Genomic DNA, 17,764 nt, shown 5'->3' with positions numbered 1-17,764 from the left:
AGTCTTAAGCAATAATTGCTTTTCTTTCATCCTTTTTCTTCACAGGACAGGATCCATGTGGAGGACGGAGTCCTGTCAGTGTCAGTGCTGACGCTATCTGATGCTGGCATGTACCAGTGTGTGGCCGAGAATAAACATGGCGTCATATATTTTGCGGCCGAACTAATGGTTTTAGGTAGGATGGCATTTATCTCGCTCTTAAATCCTCAAATCATTGTTGCCAAAGAATCTTAAAGGTCATCTTACTGTCATTCTTAAAGGTTGCCTGGATTAACGGATAATGGGGTCAGTGTGGATGGTTTTGTGGGGTCAAATACATTTAAATACATTTCTGCCTTTCTGATATGCTTCACTTTGATGCTGTGATGAGGATGGCATGATAGATACAGAATTCCCACCTGGACAATAAACATGATCTTTTCCAGGAAACCCTATTAAAAGATAGGTTTTCCTCATAAATCGTTTTTTATGGTACAAAATGGACTAAAAAGCGCCAATAATGCTTCGATTTCATGTGTATTTGATGGCCGTTACAAATGTGTAAAATGTCTGTCTCCATTACTTTGCGATTTGATGAATTTCACAGATCAAACTGAGGCTTGCTTCAAGTGCCCTGTGAGATTTGCTGCAGTCTTGTACTAAAGCCAGTTTACTGTTTCCCATCAGCCTCTCCTCCAGACTTCACAGGGAACGTCCTCCGAGCTTTGCTCAAAGCCAAGGCAGGAACTACAGTGACTTTAGAATGTAAACCCCAAGCCTATCCCATCGCCAGCATCTTATGGAAGAAAGGAAACCTGCCCATCCACACCAACGACAGGTAGGAACACAACTCATCATAATTACCCTAAAACGATTAACACAATAACAGTTTGTATTTTATTTTTTACATTAAAAAAATATATGCATTATTTATCCCACTTATGCTCCTTTATGCCGCGTTTCATCTAATCAATATTCTCCCCCCATACGCACACACTGCTTCGCCGCAGGACATCCATGATTACGTGGAAGAGAATCCAGAAATCACTGTTTATCTCCTGATAAAATGAGTCTTTGTTCTTGGAAGTTGGATTGTGAACTGCTGTTTTTCTGTTTGTGCTCTCCTATAGGATCACGCTCTCCCCAGATGGAACGCTGAGGCTTGCCAACGTGAGCAAGTCTGACGCGGGCAGCTATACATGCTTCGCTAGGAATAGATTTGGCATGTCAAGTACAACTGGAAGGCTCCTTGTTACCGGTAAGCTCTGCTGTTAAATAGCAGACTGTTTGTGCACTCCACTTAGTAAGCAGAATTTATTGCTCAGTATAGATTAACGCAGGGAGGGAGCTACTGTACCGCAAGGACCCGGGTCAATAACTGGTGGGTAGAAAACACAAACAAACTCCAAGTTTTGCTCAGAGCGCTGTGTCAAAACTTTGGGGAGACTCTCAACATGAGGGGGCTAAACTTAAAGTTGTTGCATAATTAAGTAACGGCCACAGATGATGCAGCTTTTTTTTCAATGGTTACCAAAAGCTTGTTGCGGCTTTTAAAAAAACAATCCCTCTTGTCTCTCTGTTTATTTCTATTGAGCTGTTTTGTCCGGCTGCATTTTGCAACGGCTGCAGTAATGCACTTGGAAGGTGTTTGACAAAAATACTCGATCATTGTTTTCCTCAAAGCAGTTGAAACAACCAATTTACTGCAACAAATGAATGTGCCCTGAGTGGAGGCAATGAAAGCATTAGTGAGGTGGTGTTACGAATGCTGTTATTGTTGCGTTTCCAGTGAAGTTGAGTGTTCTCCGAGTTTCTTATTGGTTTTATTAATGCTCTGAATGATACCGTCTGCCTCTTTAACTGCCAAGGCCGCTTATTTTTTCAAATTACCGGACTATTTTCTGCCGCTATAATGCAGTGGGTGACACGGAGCCGTGACCCAGGCATTGATTATTACTAGCTTAAGAACTGAGGGAACACTTTTTTTTACATGTGACTTTTTCATCCCCTGACAGTGTACGTAGGGTAAGATGTGAGAGTGCAAATCCTCTTCCTTTGTGTTGCACCTTCTTCATTTGATTCCTGCAGATTCATTATCTTGACTTTTGAGGCACAGAGGGCTTAGTCAAAGGATTGCCATAGTAGACTTTAAAGCAGTGCTTCTCGTTTTTTTTTTTTTTTTTTTGTACTGGATGCACAAAGCAGCCCATTACATGAAGCCATATCTGATCCACATTGTATTATAATTGCCATCCGGATTTCAGAAGATTATGGGAGCAGTATCATCGTATTACGGCATTTTAGTGGCGGCAAGCTGCATGTTATCACACATTATTTGACTTGAGACTTTCATGAGACCTTCCTTTATGTAACGGACAACACCGCTGTGCCTGTGACTCACTGTGTTACGGAGCATGATCTTGTGTTCTGGCAAGCGTTGTTGTGTTTCTATTTCAGAAAGTCTACAAAGGACTTCATATCTTCTTGCGATGAAATAACCCATGTTCTGTATAGGATTGTCACCTTCCTCTCTGAAAATCTGTACTTTTTTTTTTTTTTCTTTTTCCTGGGGCAGATCCAACCAGAATCATCCAGGGGCCAGTGGACATGGAGATCATTGTGGGCGAGAGCATTGTGCTACCCTGCCAGGTCGCCAGTGACCCCGTCCTTGATGTTTCTTTCTCCTGGGCCTTCAATGGGCAGCTAATTGCCAAAGGAGACGGTCACTTTGAGCTCGTGGGCGGGGTGAGTGACCCTCGGTCGTACTTTTTCAGAACGTGCGAATGGGCAGTTGGCGCCTCTTCCCATCTTGGTTCAGTCCGTCCCTAGCCATTAGTTAAAAGGGACAGCTTGCGGTTTGACATCATGGTATTTCTCGGAGAGATTTACTGCTGCTAGTTTTTGCTGCAGTCCGTGTGATACCATCCTTTTTGCAATTCTGAAAGTCTCCTCGGAGGCATAATAAGCTGCGGGAATGTTAAAAAATCTTTGGAAGGAAGTGCTATTAGATCATTCATACCCTCAAATCTTCCAATTTTATTTTATTTTTTTATTTTTAGAAACGTGGCCGTCACTATGTCAAAATACAATTTCTACATAAAAACCGTCATGTAGGTAATATGCTAGTTGCTCAGCCATTGTGACAGCTTGTCATCTTTTTGAGTACACGTCTCCTACTCAAGCTCAGCCTTCTGAAGTAATCTGTTTTTTAATACTTTGGCTGGTCCTGGAATTCTCTTCAAATTCTGCTTTGGCATGGCCTGCTGCACAGCCCCTCGTAACAGGAAGGGGATACACATTATTAGAGGTGTCTTTTAAAGGAATCAAAGCATGGCAGGGGCCCAAATGACAAAACACTTTCAGAACACCCTCACACCCTTCGAGATTACCCATTCTTCCTGTGTGTGTTTGACTGACAATGTTCTTATCTGAAAAGAGGCTCCTTCCCCAGAAATGCTAGAATGTCCCCAGTCCAAAGAGATTATCAACTCAACTTTGCTGCTTCAGGGAATTTAATTTCCATAATTAAACCACATTGGCTCCACTGCCACATTTCGCTGCCAACGCCAAGAGAACGATTTCACCACTAATTTACCATTTGCTGCTTACGGGTGTCCTCTCAGATGAGAACACAGAGGGCCTTTTTTCCGTTTCCATTCGAGCGAAAGCTGCCTGAGAAGTAGCAGCTTATTTGTGTAGTTTCCTGCAACAGGTATGAAGGTCAAAGTGTTGACCTTTGAAAAGAGCAAGTGAAGTAGCTGAGAACTTGTCAGACAGGAAAAGTCCATTTAATGTAAACCGAGTGTTCTATTTTCAGAAATTTTCTCCGAAATTTTTGCGATTTTCCCTCTGCAAACTCCCCCGCTAAATTCCAACAGACATCTATCTGCAAACGCTTTCGGGACCGCTATTTACTGCACCTTAGATATGCTTCACTACATTCTTTAATAAGCTGTCACAAGGTCTGTTATCTTTCATGCTACATAAAGCTTTCTTTCCTCCTTGGTAGAGAACAGCAGGAGATCTGATGATCAGGAACATTCAGCTTTACCACGCTGGCAAATATATCTGTGTGGTGGACACGGACGTGGAGAGCCTGTCAGCCGTGGCTGTATTGATTGTGAAAGGTAAGAAAACCTCCTCTCTGCTCTGCAGTCACTAATTAAAATAGGGCTTACAGCCAGGATTGTTTAATGGGCTCCTCTTTTTTAAAAGGAGATATTAAAACTCGAGACTTTAACTGTGGCTGATGGATGTAGCCACAATAAAAGCATATCTGTAGAGTGTAAGAGCTACCAAATAAAGCTGCGTTAGAGACATTTCGGAGACATTATGTGGATGTTTCTTACGGAGAATGAAAAGGAATGCTGACTTTCAGGGCGTGTAATGTTCTTAGGGTTTTAAACTCAAATGGCTTTCTTTTAGATGTGATTGCAGTGCGTCCGAAACGCCTATATTCTCATGAAAATCATTCTGGATATCATCAGAATCTGCAGTTTTTATGGCCCGTTTATTTCCAGTAGCAGTCGCTTGATTACATCAAACAGAGGAGGCTTTTCTGTCTTTTATATTGCGTTCAAGGATGTTTGTGGGAGTAGAAAACTTGAAAAACTGTGTTAAACTCGAGGAACACCAGCTCTGAATTTTTTCACAAGTTCTCTCTCTCTCTCTCTCTCTCTCCTTCTCTCTCCTTCTAATGACCAATTTTCAATATTGGTGCAATGTACTTGACAGTGGAATGTTTAGATGCCTGTCTGTGCTCGCTCATGCAGCGGGTATTGCTCCGGAGAGGCACAATTGTTGAGAGCATCGGGCAGAACAAAATAACTTTTGTTGTATGTTTCGCGGAGTGGCGTGTGTGTTGTGTGCGGAGCGAGGGGAGGGATGTTTCTGGCGCCGATCAATACGCCAAATAGCCCAGCAAATTGACACTACGCAAATATGTTAAATGTCAGATGAGGTGAGGGATGATTTTGGTGTCAAGATTTGAAAAGGTTGGATCCATATCTTTATCTTGTAAGGATACCCACCAGTTATTCAGCTTGACATGTTGAAGTTCTTCAAGGCAAATGGCATTAATAAGAACTCTTTTCCAAATGGCTGAGGACTAAGTGGAAATAATGCTGTTTTTCAAGTCGAAGCAACATCAAGGCCGGAGAAATGAATTGGCATAGTACTGACTGCAGACAAACTTGACTGTGACTCAGACCGTGCATTATTTACTCTTCCTGCTCACGACAGCTGTCATCGATGTCTCATTGTTCGGATCGAATAGCTTCAAATGTTGCGCAGCAAAGCATGAAGCTGGATAGAAAACCAGTCAAGGAAGGTAAAAATGTATTTTTTTGATCAATGCAGAGACCTGCGGACCTCTAACAAATGTGTCGACTAGAGTGTTATTTTCCAATCAAAGCAGTATTGAAGTCATTGTCCTGTTTGGAAACTGCTGCTGTCTTTGTATCTGTGACCCATAAAGGACACAGGCGACTGTTTGAATCAATGTGCAGCACCATAGTAAGCTCATAAAGACCATGAGCCAGCCAATAAACACACATTTCTTACATCTAGTGGGATCTGGCAATGTAGATACCGTTAGTTGTGACATATCTTTCTCTGAGATGACTGCTGCTGCTGCTGCCCTCGTACAACAGACAGTCACCATTGATTGATCTTTTGCTTCGATAGTAGTAGAAATGTAATGATGTAAAAATACTCCATTAAAGGAAAAACCTTGTGCATGTAATACCAACCAATACTGCAATATGGAGCTGTTACGATATTAACTTTAGGGAGTAAAACACTATAAAATATTATGTACTGTATGTTAGTGCTGTATTGAAAAGGAAAATTGATGGTTTTCGTCGTTGTATATTTGCTTTCTACAATGGATTTCACTACAATTTCTCCACAATGTATTTCACAAACTAGTAAAGACGCCTTTTGACTCCGCATGTGCTCATCTGTAATACGTACTCTGCTACATGTGCTGCAGACAGCACTGATAACATAAACAGTGGAACCACTCAGCTGGACAAACTATGTGATGACACCATTTCTGTATTACCCCATCTTTATCTATTCAATTCAATTCAATTCAATTTTGTTTGTATAGCGCATATTTACAACAACAAGTCATCTCATAGCGCTTCACAAAGGCAGAGACAGAAACACCCAACAATCCAAAACATTTGGATTCCCTATAAGCTTCAGCAGTCCGCATTACGTTCTGCAAATTAAGTTTTCGTATGGGCGCTTATTGGATATACGGTATATCTGTAATTTATCGATGTATCACTTGTGCTCTAATACGTAATCAGTAAACTGTAAGATAAGTCCCTTGGCAGAAAAACAACCTTGTAGTCGATATATTAATATGACAGACACAGCTAGAATTATAATACTGATGCAGCAATATGTCAGCAGCATTTTACTAGCTGGTTAGGGTGGAGCTAGTTTTTAATACATATAACTGGTTGTGAACTCATTTTTGGGCTCCATTGTATAAATATTTTATCATTTTACAATAATAATTTGTGCTGAATTACATTTCTGATTTGGATTATACACAAATTTGTATTTTGTTGTTTTTAATTTTCTCTCATCTTTGCTCTTTTTGTGAAGTCGTGGATCATTTCCATCTCTGGACACCAAACCGCTCATATACACGTAATGGAAAATATCTGAGTGATGCAGCTGTTTAACATTGAGCTGTTATAGATAAACAGTAACGTTAGGAGTAGCTTTAGCTGTAGTAGGTGTGTGGTGGCGTAAAAAAATGACATTTGTACAGTAAGTTGTTGTTGTTGTTGTTGTTGTTGTTAATGATAATAAGAATAATACTATTGCACCTTGCTACTACTCTCTATGGTCACTTTGTTATTGTGTTATTTATTTTTGGTATTTTTTTAAATATTTTTTTTATTCTAGATTTGATACACATTTCTATTTTATACACTCACCTATATTTGCCTTTAATTACACTGATTGTTATCATATACAGCATATTATTATCATTACTATAATTACTGTTATCACACCGTGCTGCTCTTCCTAATAATTCCTTTCCTGTTTTTTTAATTGACGTGTTACCATTATCTGTTGTGCGCTTCTACAACCGCAATTTCCCTGAGGTACCCTACCAACGGGATCAATAAAGTTCTATCTAATCAAATGTAATCTCATCTAATTTCCATCTAAAATGTGGATTTGAAGCAAAAAAAGCACAATTAAATGGAAAGAGTTAAGTAAAGCACACGTTTTAAATACAGCGCTTGGTTAAATTTGTTACTTTCTACCAACTCTTGTGTTTTCAGAAATTCTAGAAACTCAACAGCATGTACTGTAAAAGAAATTAGCCCATTTTGTGTGATTTATTCATTAATCAAAGCAATGGATAATTTGGAAAGAGATGGCGTAGACTGATTAAAAAATTCCACTCTCCCCCATTTCTTTAGAGAAAGCTGGACAAAAAAAAACAGAACTATCTGCGTGGCTGCGTACTGTGAGAGGCAGGTGGCGTTTACCTGCATGGAGAACGACTGCTGGTATTTAAATTGTTGGCATATTTTGTCAGCATATGACAGATTTCTTGTTCACACAGAGAGCCGACAGCAAGAATTTGACAAACAGTGTGTTGATTTGCTTACTCCACCTTTAAGGCACAATCTACCTTCTTTCAACGGCTGCATTTACATGAGCTCCCAATTGCATTTTTTTATGACAACACTGGGAATAAAGCACGTCTCTTTTTGCTGTAATTTGGTGACTGCAGCCGCACATATGGACAATTATGATCCCACTCGCAGCAATAGCGATCATTGCCGTTATTGGCAATAGACATGTTTTTGCAATCGTGTCTATTATCCAGCCCAATGATTTGGCAGGGTGTTGTTTCTAACCCTGTTTCGCTCCTCTCGCGCCGCTGAAGGTCAATGATAATTGCTCCTGACACAAAGACTCTTGAGTGATCATCTGGGTTCTTGTATTTTTTTTTCCACAGTGGCAGTGGAAAATGTTTTTAGATGCCACTCCATGATGCCTCACAAACCACTCCACTGGGTGGTGATGGCGGATATGGAGAAGGTCACGGTTTAAGGATAACATAATGGACATTAGCATTCAAAACCACTTGTTGAGCACTCGCGCTTGTTTGACAGTTGCATCATCATCATCATTATCCTGGAAGATAGCATGTGCGGGGATACACCTCGCGACAGTCAGTGCACCACTATACAATTGTGCTTTTTCTCATCATTATTTCATCACTTATGTGACATACTGCTATTTAGATTGACTTCTAACACGTCTGATAGGGTATCTCACGAATTTGGTTAATGCGCGGCACAGATCAAAATAATATTGCCTTGTCTGTAAATACAGCCAGATATTAATTTTCCTCGTGCCAAGTTCACAATAAAAGCCCAGATAGTCTGTCCATATTAATAACAGATTATTTGAACACCCTGGAGATGCTGACAGCACCCTCTTGCCTCAGCCAATGAAATATAATTAAGAGGATAAGAAATTGATCCTTGATTGTGTGCCCCATTAATATGTATTAATGAGGCCAGTGTATTAAAGTTTGTTTTTTATTTATTTTTATTTTTTTTATCAAGAGCTGCTAATGAGTTTTACAAAGATCAATATCGTTAAAGCCACGGCTTTAAGGCCAAATGTATGAGGGCAGTACATTCAAGGCTTCTGTAAACAAAAAGCTCAGCAGTTGCCTGTTAAGCGCTCATGTGTAGAGTAGTCGGATAAATCTATGCATCTATGCACACAAGCGCCTTCGTGCTGCATAATGCCCGACAGAAAATTATGTGTTTGTGCTTCCAGAGCATTGATTGTTGATTAAAGTCATCATTTAACACTTTAATAATTAGAATATTTTGCTTCAGATTAGAAAACCACTTCAGGGCTGGTGAAGAGTGTGAGCAGAGTGCGGGGCGTTATTATTCTGCGGTCTGTCTCACAGCTCTCTAGTGGTCTATTATTTCTGATGAGCCGACACGTTCATTAGAACAGGAAACCGTAGATGAGGCTAAAGTAAAACATCACACCGCTTAATTGGTGGGATAATGAAAATAAATGATAAAACTCGGGTTCTTCAGGGCTGTGAGGCCCTTTTTCATCTTTTACCTTTTAATTTGACTCCCTGCATCTACTTACGTCGGCTGTTTCATCGATCAATTACCAGGAGGACCATGAAAGGGAAGGATTACAAGTTGGGTGAATATTGGAGGATAAATCTTGAATTAACTTTTAATTCCTCGTGAAGGGCATTTCTTCTCTCCCTCTGAAATGTTCTCTGGCTAATGTTGATTTCGAGATACAAAGAGCATATCGCAATATAATGTGTTATTTATGCAAATGTATGTCCTGCTCATATTTTCCACACAGAATGTGCGAGGACACACATTTAGATCCTCGTTTTTTTTTTTAGTGTCGTCTGCGGCTCTGTATGTGCGAACGCCTCATAGTGTCTGTTCCTGTGATTGAGCCAGGCCCCCCCAGCCCTCCAGACTCGGTGACGGTGGAGGAGGTGACAGACAGCACAGCTCAGCTGGCGTGGAGCCCCGGCAGAGACAACGGCAGCCCCATCACCAATTACCTCATTCAGACCAGAACTCCCTTCACCGTGGGCTGGCAGAGGGTTAACACAGGTACACTGCAAGAGGAATTTTTGTCTTCTAGCACATCTTCAGAAAAATTCACAGATCCCCACAGGCAAATTCGGTTATTTCTCCTCTCCCGTTTGGCGGCGAGGTCAGTGTGTAGGGTCAGCTACAGTAAGAGGACTCAGGAGATGGTGGGGATTCAGGGTCTTACTCCTGAGACCTACAGGTCATTGTTGCTGCTTTTTCTATTATTTCATCTGAACCGCTTTAATGTACACACTCGCCTCAGTCAAAGCCAGTGTTCTTTTTATCTGCTCGGGTCAGACCGATTTTGGTTCTTGTTACTGCGAAGATTGAAAGTAAAGATTTAAAATTTCAAAGGCATCTGCCAAAAAGGGGAATGTAATATAGTCATTTTCTTACAGCATTCTGAAAACGTGTGCATCACAAGATAGGATAAAGCAGTTAAGTACAGTCCAAAGTAAATAAAGGTAAAAAAGCTGAGTCAAGTTAAAGCTGCCGTTATGATTATTTTAACATGTTTGAATTAGATGTCTACATTTTATAAGAAAGGGGCAGCTTGAAATGATGATCCCAATAAATCATCAAACTTTGCAGCCTGCAACAGTGCTGTTAATGTGTTGGAGTTCATTTTTGTGTTTTTTTCCAGCTGTTTTGGTGACGCTTGCAGCTTTAACAGTCAGAAAAAGTCCAAAGGCAGATAGTATAGCACCAGCGTTATTCACTAAAAGATCAAAACTACCTGGTGAACGTACTGGAACACTTTGCATCTAAAGAGCCAGATATTTCCCTCAGGAGTTAACAGAAACCAAAAGGTGGAGAGATTTGGTTGCTCTGTATCCGGTGGATGTGTGCAGCTGTTTGCTTGCTAGTAAACTAAAAGATGATTGGTAATAGCTATCAGTGTTGTCTTCATAGTTGCTCCCAAGTAGCAAACAAACTTTAAAGCATTTTTCAAGTTGTATGTTGCAGCACTTACAGCTATCCACTGCACAATGCTGCCTGACCCTAACTTATGTTGTCCCTGCCCCTCTGCATTCCATCCATCCTTCGTGTTTAGCAGCAACAGCTTTGACAGTCAAGACCAAAGCTCGCATTCAGCTCTTTAATTACTAACCCGCTCTATGCTACTTGTGTTATGCTTCTCTACCTTTGGTATTTATGCCCCCGTGTTGGAGAGAGCCAAGGCCGGAGGCATTATGCTTTCAGCTTGTCCGTCCGTCCATCTGTCCCGTTCTCCTCCAGAGAATTTCTTCAAATTTCACGAAAACAAGGACTTGAATTCAAAGATGAGCTGATTAGAATTTTCAAAGGTCACTGTGGCCTCACAAAAACGGGTTTTTTGACCAAGAGTTTACACACTAATTATGGCACAATTTCACACAAATTACTAATCGGATGAAAGCGACAATGATGTGTAGCCAAAAGGTCAGAGGGCAAATCTGGACAGACGTGTAACTGATTTACAGAAGCGTACAACCACAAAGGGGTAATTCCTCTTCTTCTTCCTCCGTGTGTTCTTACAGGCTTATGTATATATCTTTCATGGTTTTTTTTTTCTAGTTCCTGAGATAATCGATGGAAACACACTGACAGCCACAGTGGTCGACCTCAACGCCTGGGTCGAGTACGAGTTTCGGGTGTTGGCCAAAAACAGCGTCGGGGTTGGAGAACCCAGTCCTGTCTCCGTCAAGACCAGGACGGAGGATGCGGGTACGGTGCACTCCTTCAGCTTTTTATAATTTCTTTTCTACGAGTGCTTTTATATGGAGGTGTGATCAAGGCCGGCGTTTTGTAGTTCCAGATGCAGCACCAGGTGACGTGGGTGGAGGAGGTGGAAGCAGATCCGAACTGGTCATCACGTGGGAGGTAAGTCATCAGTCTTATGTTCTAGTATGTTATTCAAAGTGCCTGCAGTCAGTCTTTTTTATCCTTGAGTGAGGTACTTAGCATTTCTCGCTAAATCAAAGCCGCTGCTCTGCTTGACTTGTGGGTCATAAATTTGCGCTGCAGTCGTGGTAATTTCTAAGTTAAAGAGTCTGCATGTACGGCAGCGGCAATGTATACAACAGAACACTGACTCTGACAGTTATTGTCATTTAGGAGGCTTAGATCTGTGATGAATTACTGCTGTTCTGCCAAATTCCGGATGCTCATATCTAGAAATAAAGCAAAGCAGTCGGGTGGCTGAAAAAAAATAATGTCAACACAGAAGAAGTCATTAGGTGCTGAGCTGTCTCATTGTTTGAGTTTTCTCATTTCATTAAATGCGGAATAACTTCTCATTTTTAAAAGCCGCACGGATATTCTGTAATGAGTGCAGATTTTCTTTTTCTTTTTTAAATGGCATTTTACTGCTCATTTCATTTCATCAGGTGGGTCACGAAAGCAATTTGTGGGTCACGCTCTTCTTTTGGCGCCGTGTGAGTCGGTTGTGATTGTGGGAGCCCGGCGGTGGCGTGAACGTGAGTGGTTTGTATATGTTTTAATATCACTATAGTTTTGTGTTTCACTCTCAGCCTGTTCCCGAAGAACTGCAGAATGGTGAGAGCTTTGGTTACATCATTGCTTTCCGCGCCTTCGGTGAGGTTAGCTGGACCCACGTGGCCACCTCCGCCCCCGGCGCGTCTCGCTACGTGTACCGCAACGACAGCATCGCGCCCTTCTCCCCGTTCCATGTCAAGGTTGGCACTTACAACAGCAAAGGACAGGGTCCCTTCAGCCCGGTGATCACCATCTACTCGGCAGAAATAGGTAAAGGAATGAATGCGTTGCATCTTAGCCCAGCTCCGAAGCTTTTACTGTTTTGGAAAGGGACAAAGATCATGAAAGTGGTTTTATTGCATCCTCTGTATTGGGCTTTTGATCAACAAAGAGACATGCAGGAAAAAAAATCTGCAGGAACCTTTAAAAAAAGAGAGAGAGAGAGAGAGAGAGAGAGAGAGAGAGAGGGAAAATGAGGGAGACAATTGCAACACATTTATGTAAGAATAGGCAGCTTGCCTCCAAATATCACCACTCCTTTGAATGGCTGTGCCAAAGTAAAAACCGCTTGGCATTTAGATCTATGCTCCCTCTCAGCCTGCTGAGAGGGGGGTCAGTGTGTAGTGCAGCGTTTGTCTATTTACCAGCAGCACCTGTGTGTGATGATTAAGCTAAGCAGAGATCAACAAGAATGCCGCACAGTTATAAATGCAAAAAATTGAAGAGATTTGTTCTGCTTTTCTGTGTGCTGTTGGAAGACGGCAGCAACGCTCAGTCTCCTGTTGTCTGTTTTTCAGAGCCAAGTGGGATGCCAGCGGGAGTTTGGGCCAGAAGTGTCTCAGCCTCTGAGATTGAGGTGAATTGGCAGGCTCTCTCCTTCACCCCTGAAAGGGTTCTGGGCTATGAGGTACATTTTTACTCTTTTAAATGGAAACAGAAATCGCACACAACACAATTCAAATGCTTGTCATCACCCCCGGCGCACCTCAAAGCCATCACTTCCCAACTCGGTGTCGCCATGGAAATGGCTATTTCAGTTGGGCGACTGTTACAGCCAAAATTATACAGTTCTTTGTAGCAACACGACAGGAAAACATGTCAGAGCGTTTTCAAGAGAACAAAAGAAAATTGCCTGTCCACATGCCTTTTCATGTTGCTGTCATTTACGGGATATCATGATACTCGGCTTCATGATAGCAACACTACACCAGAGCTCGCGTTAGAATAGCCGAGAAATGCCATCAGACCGCATCAGAAATAGCACAAACTGGAAAAATGTAGAACACGGCAGCACTGGGGGAATTGATCTGCAGTCTCGTCATTGTTCTCTAAATAAAATCGGAATATTAAACTGTTTTTTAAATTTTTAAACCCAGAACAGTTGATTGCGTTCTGTCTTACCTTCAAAATCTGGGACAGCCTGATTGCCTTGTCTGCATGTTTCTGACTGAATAATCAGGGTGATCAAAGGGCTTTAATGTAAGATGTTTTCCTTCATCTTTTAGTCGATAAAACCAAAGTTGTTGTAATATTTCCATTCAGGGGGAAAGCAAAGCTTTGTGCACTTTCACATCTGAGCTGCGATGTCAACATCAGCAAGCACTAAATAATGATGAAAGAACAGTGAATAATGTGCAGGATGGATGTCATTTGGGATGAATTATCGTCAAGCTAATGGGTAGGAGTGATAATAGCAAAACAGCTGCTTATTTATTTGATTGATTACTTCACTTGGCTGTCGATCCTAAGTGTATCTATTTAAAAGTAGATTTTAATCAGTCAGATTTTCATTAGTGAGAAAATAAATATTTCACACCATATTACACAACACTGATGTATTGTACCACTGAAACAATTAGACAATAAATCCATCAGTCGAGCCGGGGGAAAAAAAACAAAAACTTGATTGCTAATTTTGATAATTGATTAATTAATTCAGGCAAAGTGCAAAAAAAAAAAAGTGCTGTCTCGGTCCTATCTATCTCACCTGCAAGGATTTACTGCTTTTCTGTTTTAAAGTGCTGTTTAGACAGAATGAGAACTTTGACGGCTTTACCTTGGGCTGGACATTATTTATTGCTTTTGACATTTTATTAATTAACCCTGCAAACCCCAAGCAGTTTCTGGGAGTTTTTTTTTGCTCTTGTCACATTTTTACTTGCTTTGGGCTCATTTTTCACTGCAATACGGAGCTCTGCACCTCTAAGGAAGCAGCACAGCCATGGCTAGAAGTAGAGAGAACTCAGAAATGTCTTGTGTGCAGTAAAACACGGTTATACTGTCATATATCAAAGAAAAAAAGAAAGAGAGAAGAAAAGACCAAAGTTGAATTTCTTGAATTATTTATTTTCCAAAAATTGAATGCATCCTGCAAGGTGGAGCGGTGGTTAGCACCGCCGCCTCACAGCTAGAAGGTCGCCGGTTCGCGTCCCGGTGAGGACACTCGGGATCTTTCTACGTGGAGTTTGCATGTTCTCCACGTGCAGCGTGGGTTCTCTCCGGGTTCTCTGGCTTCCTCCCACACAGTCCAAAAACATGTTGAGGTTAATTGGTGATTCTAAATTGTCCGTAGGTGTGGATGTGCTTAATAGTAATAATAATATAGATTAGATTTATATAGCGCTTTTCTCACTCAGGGAGTAACTCCAAGTGCTACACTATCAGTTATTCATTCACACATATTCACTCCGGTGGTGGTAAGCTACAACTGTAGCCACAGCTGCCCTGGACCAGACTGACAGAGGCGTGGCTGCCATTCTGCCCCTGCAGCCCCTCTGACCACCACCTCAAACAATCCATTCATACGCATTCACACCAGGCAAGGTGGTCAAGTGTCTTGCCTAAGGACACAACGACCAGGTTGCCTTCCGATCATTGACCAACCGCTCTACCACCTGAGCCACAGTGCTTGGTTGTCCGTCTCTAAGTGTATGGAAGTCACAGAAGTGTGCCCTGTAATAGACTGGTGACCTGTCCAGGGTGTCCCCCTGTCTTCACCCTGAGTCAGCTGGGATAGACTCCAGCCCCCCATGACCCTAGTGAGATTTAAGCAGTGTATAGATAATGGATGGATGGATGGATGCATGGATTGATGCATCCTGGAATCAACATTTTTCCAAGCCCCAAAAGGTCTCAATGACACTAAGGGGAAAACAAACACGACTACATACTATAGATAGTTCACTACTTACATCTGCTATGTGTAAACACAGCCAGCAGATCAGCCCAGTTCAGTTGAATAGTGTCTGAATTTTTGTGACTTGACCGTTGGTCACAGCTCAGTCAATAGTAGCTTCACAGTTGCAACGGGCAGCTCAGGATTTTTTGACTCCTACAGACTCTGGTTAGAACAAACGGTTGAAATTTTGGCTAATTTTTAAATGAAACATGTACAATAAAATGATTTTGATCAAGTACCAGAATTTCAAGCTAATTTTTCCCGACTGACCGGCAAGTCACAGATGGTCAGTTCAAGGACTGTCACAAAGGTGAAAACCCAACATTTCTTTTTTTAACAGTTTCTGGATCTGACACATTTTGGCAATTGTTGAAAGCCATATGTCTTTTTAACCCACCAGGGTTCAGAGGGGTTAAGTGATTTATTGGAAGTGAATACGTCGTGAAAAAATATGTAAAAAATAAGGATTTCTTCCTGCCCTAAATTATTGTGCCATGCTTTAGCTGGTGTCTGATCAATACTGGAACATTCCTAGGACTTGTACAAGTACATAAATAAAGGATTCGTAACGTCAGATCAAATCTCTAGCTGGAAGGATAAAAGCAAACTATGATCTCTCTTAAGAGGATACACCCAGAGGCGATCGTTTAAAAAAAACACCACATTTCTCTCAAAACATCAAAAACGGCTACAAATAGCGTTTTGTGCTACATGCTACTGATGTACACATTTTCCTCCAGTCCAAAGCCGTGTAGCGTGATGTATCCCAGACTGACAAGCCGCTCTGTCTCCAATAGGTGGTTTACTGGGAGGATGACACTAAACCAGAGACCATGGGGAAGGTTCGAGTGCCTTGGAACCAAACCTCGGTCACAGTGAGCGGCTTGGCAGGAAACACGCAGTATTTCCTAACAGTCAGCGCCTTCAACACAGCGGGCACCGGCCCATTCCTGCCTGCAATCAATGTCACCACAAAAAAGCCACGTAAGTCGGAGCACACAGTAGTGCTGCTTCCAAATGAAGTCCTTTCTTAGCGTTTTAAACAAAGCTGATCATGTACGAGTTGAGGCCCATTTGCATGTTCAAATCATAGACTGTAGAAGCAGCGTCTATTTGTGATCTCATTCCTGGAAGTAGCCCTATCTCATTAGAGAAATATGATAATTCTGGTATATTGTTGAGACAGCAGTATGTTTCTGTGCTGACATATAGAAGTGAATTATTTTTTTCACATCATGCAGCGCCGGCCCAACCGCCGCTGAATGTCGAGTGGACCCTAATTGGCTCTCACCTGTCTCTTTACTGGGAACCTGTGGTGGCAATGGAATCAGAGTCAGAAGTTACAGGCTATCAAGTGAGTTTTACTTCCTCAGTATGCTTCACAGTAACGTCTTTATCTCTTTATTACGTGTCGGACTGAGTGAAAGGCCGGACCTTACCTCTAAACCGTCGGGCCGCTAGAATACATATTTACAATGTGTCGCCCGCCTCGTTTCTCTCCTCTCATTTAGCTGTCATACAGAAGACAGAGACACAAAGAGGTAAACACGCTCACGACAGCCAACTCCACAGCCGAGCTGACCCTCCCCGAGGACGACGACGACTACATCATCCGCGTCCAGACGCTGAGCGAAGGAGGCCTGGGCCCGGCCTCGGAGCCCATACGGATCCACCAGCTAAGTACGCCGGCTGTTTTCTCAAGTTTTATGATGTGATTTAAAAATAGAAAAGTCCAAGGAATAACCTGAGTTTGTTTTGCTCTTGAGAAGTGCTGATGTCCCCCTTATAAATCCACCGGGACCTCACTCTGTCAGAAAGTCTATTTTTTATTATTTACCTACTTTTGTAAATGAAGTCACTTAACACTTTTTAAAATCTGACAGGGACATTTTGTCCTCCATTGACTCACCATTACTCATGTCCCCAGCCTCCCCCATTGGGCTCTTCTGGGCTTACATTTTGCTGAAATATGCAGCGCAATCCATCTCTGTCGCAGACTCACTCTTTACTAGATGCCATTACTGTCCTGCGGGACTCCAGGGGATGCTCTCTTCTTCTGCTCTAAATGCTACTTTGCATTGTTGAAGTTCCGTGTTGAATCCCTGAAAACAGCAGTTGAGAGAGATAGAATTCCACACCGGCTTTTCTTTTCAATTTCACTTGAAAAATGTGTTACTTTTTCCCAGAGAGTCTGTGGATACCTGAGAGTAAAAGATGTGGGCAAAACACATTAGCAGGCAAAACAGAACACTTTGACTTGAAAAGCGAGCAAACGCCTTGTAGCAGCCAAACAAAAAAACGTAAAATAAAATGAAATATCTTGATTTAAATAAGGTGCAAAAAACAATAAATGTGCATTTTCATTACATGTTAAGCAGAGAAACGCTCTTATTTTATGAATTTACTGAATTCTTACTATTCAATGAAGTCTTAAAACAAGCTCAAGATTGTCCTATTTTGGAAGACGACTATTGATTGACACCAC

The 17,764-nt window shown here is 41.7% G+C and overlaps 1 protein-coding gene across 1 annotated transcript in view; it reads left to right on the top strand.

Annotated features, from left to right (window-relative positions):
- Nucleotides 1-17,764, top strand: part of LOC103363983 (contactin-3-like) — a 32,714-nt gene that overhangs the window by 12,779 nt on the left and 2,171 nt on the right. Inside the window, exons 9-21 of the mRNA XM_008290971.1 lie at nucleotides 46-175; nucleotides 667-817; nucleotides 1,110-1,237; nucleotides 2,555-2,724; nucleotides 3,989-4,106; nucleotides 9,483-9,641; nucleotides 11,181-11,330; nucleotides 11,416-11,486; nucleotides 12,137-12,371; nucleotides 12,899-13,008; nucleotides 16,077-16,263; nucleotides 16,521-16,633; nucleotides 16,791-16,959. Coding sequence (XP_008289193.1) covers nucleotides 46-175; nucleotides 667-817; nucleotides 1,110-1,237; nucleotides 2,555-2,724; nucleotides 3,989-4,106; nucleotides 9,483-9,641; nucleotides 11,181-11,330; nucleotides 11,416-11,486; nucleotides 12,137-12,371; nucleotides 12,899-13,008; nucleotides 16,077-16,263; nucleotides 16,521-16,633; nucleotides 16,791-16,959 — 1,891 coding nt within the window. The remainder of the gene's footprint in view (nucleotides 1-45; nucleotides 176-666; nucleotides 818-1,109; nucleotides 1,238-2,554; nucleotides 2,725-3,988; nucleotides 4,107-9,482; nucleotides 9,642-11,180; nucleotides 11,331-11,415; nucleotides 11,487-12,136; nucleotides 12,372-12,898; nucleotides 13,009-16,076; nucleotides 16,264-16,520; nucleotides 16,634-16,790; nucleotides 16,960-17,764) is intronic.

This window comes from Stegastes partitus, unplaced genomic scaffold (assembly GCF_000690725.1).
Source record: "Stegastes partitus isolate 25-593 unplaced genomic scaffold, Stegastes_partitus-1.0.2 Scaffold706, whole genome shotgun sequence".
Classification (NCBI taxonomy): domain Eukaryota; kingdom Metazoa; phylum Chordata; class Actinopteri; family Pomacentridae; genus Stegastes; species Stegastes partitus.
This window is presented reverse-complemented; position numbering and strand designations above follow the sequence as displayed.